Source organism: Hippopotamus amphibius, chromosome 2, assembly GCF_030028045.1.
Source record: "Hippopotamus amphibius kiboko isolate mHipAmp2 chromosome 2, mHipAmp2.hap2, whole genome shotgun sequence".
Lineage (NCBI taxonomy): Eukaryota > Metazoa > Chordata > Mammalia > Artiodactyla > Hippopotamidae > Hippopotamus > Hippopotamus amphibius.
The window spans coordinates 211,990,376-212,003,038 of NC_080187.1; the positions used below are offsets into that span (position 1 = coordinate 211,990,376).

The 12,663-nt window shown below is 42.6% G+C and overlaps 1 protein-coding gene across 4 annotated transcripts in view; it reads left to right on the top strand.

The window, feature by feature from the left end:
• The window catches only part of THSD4 (thrombospondin type 1 domain containing 4), a 565,916-nt gene that overhangs the window by 119,764 nt on the left and 433,489 nt on the right, over positions 1 to 12,663 (top strand). For all 4 annotated transcript variants that reach the window (XM_057723173.1, XM_057723172.1, XM_057723174.1 and 1 more), the window contains one exon: positions 9,458 to 9,560. In XM_057723173.1, coding sequence (XP_057579156.1) covers positions 9,458 to 9,560 — 103 coding nt within the window. The remainder of the gene's footprint in view (positions 1 to 9,457; positions 9,561 to 12,663) is intronic.

The following is a 12,663-nucleotide window of genomic DNA, read 5'->3' on the forward strand; positions in this document are numbered from 1 at the left end:
CAATCCAGGAACATGGTATGTCCCTCCATCTGTTTGTGTCGTCTTTGATTTCTTTCATCAATGTCTTAAAGTTTTCTGCATACAGATCTTTTGCCTCCTTAGGCAGGTTTATTCCTAGGTATTTTCTTCTTTTTGTTGCAATGGTGAATGGGAGAGTTTCCTTAATTTCTCTTTCTGCTCCTGCCTTCTTCTCTTAAGCACTGTGAATTCAGTGCTTCCTCCCTGGAGAGGAGACTGACACACAGGCTCCTTCTGGATCAGGGAGGCTGGAGTGAGTCACCAGGTGCAAGGCGGGGACAAGCTTTTGAGTTTTTAAAGGGCTTTGCTGCCAAAGGAGGCATGATACTGAGTTTAAACAGAATGCACTTAGGGTTTCAAGGGGGAAAACCTCTGTGGCTAAAAAGCAGCTTTTAGCAAACAACGGCTGTGATGAGTTCTGGTATCAATGACTCTCCAGTAAATTTCCCTGGAGTAGGACTGACTTCTGACAATGGGCTTATCCATGTGGAGTTGTTTCTGGCTCCAAGTAAGTGAAAATGAAGGGAAGATGTTGGACAAATCTCAAATATAGCTAAGCTCTTTTTGGGCATATTCTAATTCTATCCCATTCCTAGTCTCATGTGAAATGAGAGAGGAGCTGACAAGCAACTTCCTGAGTTCAGTTTAGGGAGAAACTTAGCAAATGGGCTACGTCAAGAAGTCAGTGCAGTTCTGTAAGGTGTAGAACTTGCCAGGAACTGTAGGGCCAGCTACTGGATGGACAGATCGTCTCACTGGAGGGCTCAACTTAGGTTTCCCGAGCTTGTCAGCAACCTCCTTACCTGGGAAATGTATGCTAGTGTCAGTGCTTTTGCATCATTCTGCTTTCCATTTTCTCAGACTGCTTGGAATTTTCCATAGAAACTTCTCTTATTGACTTTCATATATATATGAAAATTAGCCTTATGTATATATATGAAATATGTATATGAATATTTTCTGAACATATAAATATTAAGTATATTAAACACATATATTAAATATAAATATTCACGTAAATTTCCTATAAATATATTTCATATGTATGAAATATAGATGTATGAGTCATACACACATATATGAATTATTTACAACTGTCACTTTTCACGATTATAAAAAGTAGAACAAATAGGAAGAAATATCGCAGTGGTAGAGAGGTATATCCCAGTCCCTCTCCCAAGATGTAATCACAGTCCATTAGTTTAAATTTTTACGCTTATTCTCTCTGTAAGTCTAAATAGTGTACCAACACCTCTGCTTCTTGATATATCAGCTTCAAATTTTCTGTCGACTCCTCGCTCTGAAAGATGAAGAAATGACCCTCTTTCCTCCCACTCTGCTGAACTCTGCTAGCCACGTTTTATTTTCAGTTATATTTTTTGTTATATATAGTATATTAACAGTTTTTATTTTCTTGATTTATCAGTGTTAGGATCAGTCAACTTTTTTTTTTACGCTCTTTATTGCAGTATAATTGCTTTATACTGTTGTGCCAGTTTCTGCTGTACAACAGTGAATCAGCTGTATTTATACATATATCCCCATATCCCCTCCCTCCCGCGACTCCTTCCCACCCTCCCTATCCCAGGCCTCTAAGTCATCACCCATCATCGAGTTGATCTCCCTGTGTTATGCAGCAGCTTCCCACTAGCTATCTGTTTTACATTTGGTAGTGTATAGATGTCAGTGCTACTCTCTCACTTTGTCCCAGCTTCCCCTTCGCCCCCTACCCTGTGTCCTCAAGTCCATTCTCTACATCTGCATCTTTATTCTTGCCCTGTCACTGGGTTCATCAGTACCATTTTTTTTAGATTTTATATATATATATGAGTTAGCATACAGTATTTGTTTTTCTCTTTCTGGCTTACTTCACTCTGTATGACAGACTCTAGGTCCATCCACCTCACTACAAATAACTCAATTTCATTCCTTTTTATGGCTGAGTAATATTCCATTGTATATATGTGCTACATCTTCTTTATCTGTTCATCTGTTGATGGACATTTAGGTTGCTTCCATGTCCTGGCTATTGTAAATAGTGCTGCAGTGAACATTGGGGTACATGTTTCTTTTTGGATTATGGTTTTCTCTGGGTATATGCCCCAGGAGTGGCATTGCTGGGTCACATGGTAGTTCTATTTTTAGTTTTTTAAGGAACCTCCATACTGTTTTTCCATAGCGGCTGTACTAATTTACATTCCCATCAACAGTGTAGGAGGCTTCCCTTTTCTCCACACCCTCTCCAGCATTTATTGTTTCTAGGTTTTGTGATGATGGCCATTCTGACCGGTGTGAGGTGATACCTCATTGTGGCTTTGACTTGCATTTCTCTAATGATTAGTGATGTAGAGCATCTTTTCATGTGTTTGTTAGCCATCTGCATGTCTTCTTTGGAGAAATGTCTATTTAGGTCTTCTGCCCATTTTTGGACTGGGTTATTTGCTTTTTTCATATTGAGCTTCATGAGCTGCTTGTATATTTTGGAGATTAATCCTTTGTCAGTTGCTTCGTTGGCAAATATTTTCTCCCATTCTGAGCATTGTCTTCTTGTCTTGTTTATGGTTTCTTTTGTTGTGCAAAAGCTTTTAAGTTTCATTAGGTCCCATTTGTTTATATTTTATTTTATTTCCATGATTCTAGGAGGTGGGTCAAAAAGAATCTTGCTTTGATTTATATCATAGAGTGTTCAGCTTCTTATTCTGCAAGATTAGAAATGTAGTGCCCACACAGTTCACCAAATTCTTCTCATTGCATTATGTGTTTTGGTTTATATTTTTTTGTTATTGGTTTTTTTGTTTGCTGTTTTGTTTTGTTTTGCCTTGGCCTGTGAAATCGCTGCAAGAGACTGTTATGAGGGATTTTTCTCTGTATCCTCAATGCTTGCAACACCTGACACATAGGAGGGGCACAATGACTATTTGCCTTTGAAGAAATTTCACATCCTGCCTCAGCAAATAGCAGAGGGGACGGAAACTAGTCTTATTGATGTGATCCCTAAAGTAGCCACTGTGAAATTTGTGCTCCTTGGGGGAGTAGGAGCTTTGAGTTCAAAGTTTACATTTTGCCCCATACCTCCTGATTAGTTAGAAAAAAAAAATTCTCTTTTAGACCTTCTTACAGGCATATAGATACATTAATGATCTAAAGAGGGATAAATAAACAAGCATTCCTGGGATAAGCCTAGGTTTGTATAGACATGTGTACAGAATATTTTAAAAAACAGGGTTCTCCTGGAGGAATAGATGGGGCTTAGTTATATTAACATCCTTTGGGTCTTTGATGTGTTTATTGAATAAGAGGGAAACTCCTTTCTCTAGGAGAACAGTATGAACTTGGACAGGAAAGAAAAAGTGTCTGAGAACTAAGAAAACCTCAGTTATTTGTTTTTTGGTTTTTAAATCCAAAGCTTTGACCCAGCTCTTTTGGACGAACCAATTCCCTGACTGTCTAGAGGGCCCTGGAAGTGGTGGGAGGTGGCAGAATTCTTGCGAGGTTGAGCTTGTTCCAAGTGAGTTGAGAAAGCAGATATTAAACATATTTGAAAACTGTGCTGGATAGCTTGTAGAAATTTTGGTCCATGGTTATATGATGCTACATCTGGGAAACAAAGCCCATCTTCCATCTGTAGAAGAGAAAGGAAGGAAATGTTTGCTCAAAGCATCTACCTGTCAGACACTTAACAGCTTCTGGAACTGCTGGATTCATCTTTGATGTCTTTGTAGATTCCAATTCAGCTAACATTTATTGAGCATTACTATGAGCTAGAAACTTTACTGTGTTACTAATTTATTCTTCACAGAATTCCTGGGTGGCTGGTGGGGGGAGGAGTGGTGCAGGGCTGGCTATTGAAATGGAGTCATTTAGGTTTAGAGAAGCAAAGTACTTTGCCCAAGGTCACATAGCCGCTTTCTCATGGCAGTGCAGGGACATTTTCTAGATTTTTTTCTTTAGACTTTTTCACTGTGGTGATGTTAAATATATCATGTGTTGCTATGGTAGCTGGTCTTTTGATTGACTCCAGAGCAATCCAAAGGATTAAAAATAAGTGCAGACAGACCCCAAGCAGACCCAAGGTCAATGTTCCTTGGTGTCATCTTCATTGGGGATGATATTCTTCAGTCTCCTGGGGACCTGAAAGTAATTAATTACTGAAAGGTAATTGTGTGACACAATCACTGACAGTGGCCTCTTGAGCAGTGAAGTTACATGTGGGCAGTTGTCATCTCAGATTAACCAGGGTCACTAGAAACATAGCCACAGTTTCCATAATACTCTTTGTGACTCATAGCAACTCCAGGCAATTGTCTAGATGCCTGAAGTGCTTTATAAGGATTCAGCTCATTATATTAAAGTACATCTTTATTCCTCTTCCCATAAGAGACCAGTGGGAATATCCCTCCCTCTTTGGGATGGAAGGGAGTCATTTGAAGGGAGGTTATCTCCCAGGGGCATTCCTTGACTATAAAGCTCCGGTCTTCTCTGGCCCCATCCTGAATGAGCCTGATCTCTATCTACATGGCTTTTCCCTTGTTTCAGTTTTCTGGCCTGAAGATTATAAGAATCTATGCCGATGGAAAGGATCAGCTGTCTGCAGGAAAGCCAACTCACAGTGTAATATAGAGACAATTACTGATAAGGTGAGGGTGACTCAGTCTATGGCATCAGGAAACAACCCACTTGAAGTATAACAAATGTAAAATGATCTGTAACCTGGAAGTTTTAACTTCAGAGAGTCTGTTAAAATGAGAGGAGATTTAGTACTGATAATAGTATGACAAGTATAAACAGATGTAATCTACAAAAGAGACACAAAACAGAAATTCCCCAGCCCTCCTTGGTTTTCATCCTCAATCCACAGCTCCCTGATCCTTGTTGCTGGGGCCACTTCAGTAGGCCTCAGAGGCCGAATCTGAACTTGTTCCCCAGGACATCTCCTGACAGTAGGCAAGAAGGAGTTTACAGCCCTCTTGTCTGTGAACCCATTGCAAATTAACTTTGCTATTCACACCTTCTTGAGGGACACCATGGCATAGCAGTTACTCTCATGGATTCTAGATTCAAATCTTGACTTCCCCACTTGCCCTGTGGCCTTGGGCAGCTCATTTAACTTTTCTTTGCCTTGGCGTCCTCATCTGTAAATTGGACATAATAGTGGTTGTGTGGATTAAATGAGCAAATATATACATAAATCATGCAGTGGAGTGGCTGACATTTAGTAAGTGTCAATAAAAGTTAGCTGTTCTTAACGCCATCATCATCATCATCCCAGGTATCTGTGTTCCTCGCTTGTACCATAGTTCTGTCTCAATACCCCACTTCCATATCTGGACTCTCTGAGGCTTGCATTTTCTGTTCAGGTCTCTCTCCTCCCCAGGAAGTAGTGTCCAGCCTTTAACTGGCAGCTCACCTGGCATCATGTGAGTCCCTGCTCAGGGCCACGCACAGGGCGATGCCATCTTCCAGAGCACCTTGTTACCTCGTGTTGCCCCTTCCCAGGCTAGATGCTCACTGGATACCATAGTCAATCTCTGGGCTCAGCTGCCTCCTGGCAACTGTAGGTGGATGTGCTGCCTCAGCACCTGACCCCTCACTGTGGGTCTGATGTCACGTTAAGGCCTCTGGCCTCAGGAGGTAAGTGGTCCACACTCAAATATAAAGAACTTGTTTCAGATAATATACAAACAATAAATGCTGGAGCGGGTGTGGAGAAAAGGGAACCCTCTTGCACTGTTGGTGGGAATGTAAATTGATACAGCCACTATGGAGAACAGTATGGAGGTTCCTTAAAAAACTAAAAATAGAACTACCATATGACCCGGCAATCCCACTACTGGGCATGTACCCAGAGAACGCCATAATTTAAAAATATACTTGCACCCCAGTGTTCACTGCAGCACTATTTACAATAGCCAGGACATGGAGGCAACCTAAATGTCCATCAACAGATGAATGAATAAAGAAGATGTGGTATATATATATATACAATGGAATATTACTCGATCATAAAAAGAAATGAAATTGGGTCATTGATAGAGACATGGATGGACCTAGAGACAGTCATACAGAGTGAAGTAAATCAGAAAGAGAAAAACAAACATTGTATATTAACGCATATATGTGGAATCTAGAAAGATGGTACAAATTAACCAGTTGGCAAGGCAGAAATAGAGACACAGTAGAGAACAAACCTATGGACACCAAGGGGGGAAAAGCGGGGGGCGGGGATGCGGTTGGGGTGGGATGAACTGGGAGATTGGGATTGCCATATATACATTACTAATAAGACAAAAAATATAAAATTGTACACTTAAAAAAAAAATGGCAGGGCACGCCAGCTTCTTTGATAACTCTTCAGACAGCAGATTATTGACTTCACTAACAAGGAAAAGAAAATTGTATAGAAAGTAACTAAATTCAATCCAACCAACCAATGTTTTATAATTAAATACTTTCCTAATAATAGGATTTTCATCTTTTAGTATGTGAAATCAAAGTTAATAGCTTGGAACATTGACAAGGATCTGCTAAATCTTCTTCCAATCCCCCCAAAAAAGATCTAATCTGTGTTTTCTTTCTTCTAAAAATAAGTGACTTCTATAGTATTAAGGGCTTGGTTCAAGGATTATGGAGAATGGCTTTTTCTTATAGTAAATATTTATTCATTTATTTTTAAAATAAACAAGTTTGTAAAAAAATATGTGCAGTTTATTCTATGTCAATTATATCTCAGTAAAATTCTTCAAAAAAAAAAAAAATAAAGAACTTATTGATGACCAGGGACAGGGTATCCTGAATGACCCGTCACAGGGGGCTGGTTGACTTGGCAGATGCATATGGATATAATAAGAGCACCAGGCATTAGCATTAAAGACACTGATAAAAATGTTATCAGTGATGAGCCCTTCCAGCTTTGCATGGCTATGTGTTTGGAAGGGCTCAATACTGATACATTCTTATTGCATAAATGTTACATATTTATTGCAGAAAAATTAGGCAGTACAAATAAACCAAAAGTTAATTGTAAAAAGAAAACTGCTATAACCCCCCTTCCAGAGATAACGCGTGTAGCCTCTCTCTTTACACACACACACACCCTCCACACATATAATCACTTTTTTCACTTAGTGGATTGTGGACTGCCTTCCATGGCATGAAATATGCATTTATAGTATCAAATATCAAGCAATTCAAAGTGATTCCGAAGGTGTGTTGTTTCGTGGTGCAGCCTATTGGCACTATTTTGCTGATGGGTACAGAGAGGTTAAATAGACTGGCTAAGTTTTTGTGGTCTGCTGCTTCCAATCCTGGTAACTGCCACCAGGTTAATTAGGGTGGCTTCTGGCTTGGAGCCTGGTTCACAGCAGCTTGGCTTTATGTAGGTGTGGTTACTTGAGGAGCAGGACATTTGGCCCACTTGTTCTGGTCTCTTTCCATTACGAAAACCTGCCACCCAGCAGCAAATCTCAAGTTTCTAATGATGGCCAGGGTGGGTGGTCAGCATTCTGGGCTCTGTCTCCATGTCACTGTGGGACCTTTGGCAAGGTACCCTGCTTCACCACACCTCTGTTTCCTCATCTTTAAATTAAAGGGGTTAGATTTGCTTTTCTCTGCTCTCACACTGTGATTGCATGTTAAGTAATTTGGAGTGTGATTGAGGCTTGGGAGTGGCCCTTAATTGCAGCTGCATAATCTGGTGCCAGGTTGGCTGTACCAGAGGGAGCACTTTGAGTGTGTATTCCTGGCCCTCTTCCCCACCCTCCACTGGGGCGAAGCCTGAGAATCTGTATTTTTAACAAAGCCCTTAGCGATTCTTTCTCATTGCAAGTATGGTGCCTACTCCCAAGCTGCCCCGCTGATCCCACCCTAGTCAAGGCTAGTTAGTTCTGGCCAAAGGATTGTAAAAAGCGTCTTAACCCCAAATCCTTCATGGAAGCAGCTGGTAATGCTGGAAGCCTACACGGTTCCGGCTTTAGGACCACCAGCAGGTTGGCTTCCAGAGCCTTTGGAGACAGCCTTCCCCAGCCTGCCAGCTTCTCACCCATTGTCAGAGCTCAGTCCAGCCTGACCATCCATCCGGCCCTCTTTCCCCCCCACCAGTTTCCATCATGTTCACGTCACGTAGTTTCTTGCTCCATATGGTTTGGCTCAGGCCACAGCAGGGTTATGACCACCCTGAGTGTTTGTCCCAGCAGCCTCCCTGACTGCCCTTTATCAAGCAGGGAATGTTTTTCCTTCCACCTGGTTTCATTCCTCCCTCTGTTCCCTCATCTTCCACTAGACCTGATGTTTCTGATACATACAGAAGATTTCTTTCTAAATCCTTCAGAACTTGAGCTATCATATTAGTAGTTTATTCCAGAGACTTCTATACAGAGCTTTTAATACCTAAGGGGTCAGATTCCTTGCCCATCTGATTATTAAAATACCCCCCCACACACACACAGAAACATACACCTCACACTTAAACAGGGTGTTGCTAGGTTTAAAAAGCTAGATCCCACTTTATCCACAATTTGAATTAGAAATTCTGATCTTATCATCTTATTTCACATTTATGTCACATTTGCTCACATTTATCCTTTATAAATAAGAAAGAAATAAGCCAGAGGGAGCCGGATATTTTCTTTGAGTAGTCTAGTATATCAGAATCACCTGGATGATTTGACAAAATACAGATTACTGGGCCTCACGCCAGACTTACTGAATAATAATCCTTGGGGGAGTGATCCAGGAATGTACATCTCCCAGGAGCTCTCTGGGTGGTTTTTTGCATGCTGAAGCCTCAGAGCTCCTGCATGAGATGGTGGAGAGGATTTAGACCAGAATTTAGACAAGATGGGAGGACACTGAGAGGCAGCCAGGCTTCTTGAGTTTCAGTCCAGCCTCTGCCCTCACTGGCAGTGTGGCTGCTTCGTGCCTCAGTTTGCTCACCTGTGAAAAAAAATCTGTAAAAATGTCATATCAATCACATCGGTCATTGTGAGGGTTAAATTACTTAATATGTGAAATATGCTTAAAATAGTGCCTGCACGTGGTAAGAGTGCTGTACCTGTTTGCTGTGAATATCATCCCGTGCACAGGAACGGCACAAACAAAGTCAAACAGATGGAAATGGATGGCCTCTTTGAGGGAGGTGAGCAGACCACTGTGTCAGGAGCAGGTTGAGGTCACTGGTTTTCAGATTATGGCATGCAAGAACTTAACATGGGGAGCATGTTAAAACTTTAGCGTCCTTCCAAAGATGCCAATTTAGTAAACTTGGAGTGAAGCCTTGGGATCTGCGTTTACAATTTTGACATAGGTGATCGGCACGTTTTCAGAACCCCCAGGTTTCGGTGGAGGAGGACTGATGTTTAACATTGGTGAGGTCTCCTGGGATTTGGCTGGGGGCATGAAAAGATATGGACACTAATTGCATATTTAATATCTGCTTTACTAGGTGTGTCCAGAAAGCAGTAGAAGTATCTGGGAGGTACAGTGTGCATCCTACAACAACAAGCCGTTCATGGGCCGGTTTTATGAGTGGGAACCATTTGCAGAAGGTAAGAATAGCCCTAGCTCTGTCCACCGCAATCATTTTTGTCTGTTCTCCAACCCTGTTGCCCTTTGGTTGTTGCTGCAGGGATTGATGTGATCCTGGCTAGGGTGGCAGTGAGGGAGAAAGTGTGACCCTCGGACAAGGGGGGAGTTGGTAGGGGTCTTTACCAAAGATAGTGTAGCTCAGGTGACACCTGGATCATCAGTCAGATGGGTGAGGCACTGAGGGTGGCAGGATGAGTGAGACAGAGCAGGGTTCGAGGAATGGGTTGGAACGAGAGATTTAAACTAAGGTTGTGAGGAGTGAGCAGGGCTGGCATTTTCCTTTTCCTTGCCTCCAGCTGCAAGGGCTGGTGTGGTGGCTTAAGAGAGCAGGTGGAGTTGTAGGGTGGACAGTTGTTTGGCTTTTGCGTCGGGGGAGCGTCGAATGCTGTTTCCGAAGATGAAGTGTGGTAGGTAGCCATGGCCCTTGAGACCAAGTTTCCTGCCCTTTTAAAATGATGGAAGATCTGATATTGGTAGAGCTTGTCAGAACTGTTCTAGATCTTGGAGTCACTTCCCTGTGTTGAAACCCAGGTGATAACCTGGCTTTTGCACTGAGAGGTGTTGAATTCTGAGATATTTCTTCCCGTGACAGAGAAAGTAGGCTCCAGAGTGGTCATGGATGAAGCAAAAGTTGTGGGGTTCAATACCGACAGCCATGTGGGCCAGAAGGAGGGAGGGCAGCTGCCCGCAGGACTCTGCAGAAGGGCTCTGCTCAGCCTCAGCCCGAAGCACAGGCTGGGGCAGCTGGGCTGGGCCACAACCCAGAGAGTGAAGCACTGCTGTTATGTCTGGGCTCTGGAGAAATTGTCCTGGGGAGTGCTTGGTAGTGGGTTGTGCTGATTCCATTGCAGAATCAATGTCCAAATGTGGAAGGTCATGCCTGGGTGTAAGCCCTGGGGGAGGAGGAGGCAGGATTGATGTCTGCTCTGAAACGGGATGCAGAATCATTCTTTTTTTTTTTTTTTTTTGAAGATTTTAGGTTTTATTTTATTTTATTATTTTTGGCTGCAGGGGCTACTTTTCATTGCAGTGCTGTCTTCTCATTGCAGTGGCTTCTCTTGTGGAGCATGCATGGGCTCTAGGCTCACGGGCTTTAGTAGTTGTGGCACTTGGGCTCAGTCTTTGGGGCTCTTGGGCTCTAGAGCGCAGGCTCAGTAGTTGTGGCGCACGGGCTTAGTTGCTCCGTGGCATGTGGGATCTTCCCGGACCAGGGATCAAACCCATGTCCCCTGCATTGGCAGGAGGATCCTTAACCACTGCGCCACCAGGAAAGTCACCAGAATTATTCTTGTCTGTGCATTTTTTCTCAGACAAGAGGCTGTAACTTTGATTGGATTCTCAAAGTGGTCTCATGACCACTGCCCATTAGACTCACTGAAGAACCTTCTAGCAATACTGTTGCCTGGGCACCACTCCCAGAGATTGTGATTTAATTGATTCTGGGTGCAGCCTGAGCATAAGGATTTTTTAAAGATTCCAAGTCATCCCAATGGGCAACTGGGGTTAAGGACCTCTCATCCAAGAGGAAGGCAGGATCTCCGAAGAGGTGGTGACTGGCTTGTAGGAAGCCTCGGAATCAGGGGTGTTTCATAAACCGTGAAATACATTCTGCTGTCAGAACAACAGTGCTTGTCAGTGAGCATTTAGAGAAGTAACCCTGTCTTTTGTCTGAGCTGCACCCTTGTTTATTGCCGGCTGTGGATAATAATAGCTGCTTTACAGTGATTCACCGGGAGGAAAGGTCAACTCCTCCAGCTGTGCACTGTGCTCCCCTTTGCTCCCCCTGGAGCTGGAGCCGCGTCACCCAACCCTCACTGCATGGTTCTGGGTGGTCACCTGCCAGCCACCTGGTCCTGTCAAGCCTGGTAGACTCAGGTCTAGTATCAAAATCCTTTTGCATCCCGCAAAGAAAACTTGTGCTCATATTTTCACCTATTATCAATATTCCCTGCGGTGCCTGCTGTTGTCTGATTTATGTATGATTCTACCTTTTCTGTTCTTTTGCTTGCCCTGATTTTCCTGGTGGGGGGAGGGGTGGGGGCTTTCTTTAACATTTGATTTAACTTTTTATTTTGGAAAATGTCAAACATATGCAAAAATAGAATAGTATAATCATATAATAATAACCTCCTATATACCCATCACTTCGTTTCAACAGTTATCAACTCATGGCCAATCTTTTTCATCTATACCCCACCCGCTCTTCCCATCCAGATATGGAGAACTGTTTCGATTCACACTGTATAGCATTGCTCACTGGTGCATACGTTAATTAGAACTCTTGGTTTTAAGTGACAGAAACCCAACCTACCTGTATTTAAACAAGAAAGATATTTTGTTGGTCATGTTCCTGGGAAGTCCAAGAGGTGGACTGGGGGTGTAGCTGTGGCCGCATCCCAGGGATTCAGTAACATTAGGACCCTGCTTGTCTCTATCTTTCTCCATCTCTTTGGTCTGTTTACTTACTTTTCAGGTGGATGCGCAGGCTTATGTGGCTCTGAACTTGCAGTCATAGTGAGAAAGACTCTCTCTTATCTAGTGTGTGGGTTGAATTGTGTCTCCCCAAAAAGATATCCCTGGTACCTATGAATTTGCTTATTTGGAAATAGGGTCTTTGTATGTAACTAAGGTGCAAGTTAAGAAGAGGTCATACTGGATTAGGGTGGGGGGTGGTCCTTGGGCTAGCTCAGGTCATGTGACCAACCCTCTGGTGGGGAATCCACATCCCAGAAAGCGCAGATGGGGAAGAGGGGATTGGGACAGACAGAAAAACAGAATCTTCTACAAAAATTATTATCTGCTTCTTGACCGTAAGCCACTGAAATTTTGAAGAAAGCAATTAGAATCCTGGTATTTTACAAAGAAAAGGAAAATTCAGACTAGCGGCAGATTAAAGAAATCAGCTATCTTCCACACTGTGTTTATTAGTTTGCCTAGAAAATTCAGCATCCTTTAAAAATATTTACTGACATTAATATGTTTCACATGCCTAGGAGAAGAGGATCCCATAGTCACCAGAGTTGCATTTACTTTGGCTTTCCTTAAACAATTCTTCTTGCTGCT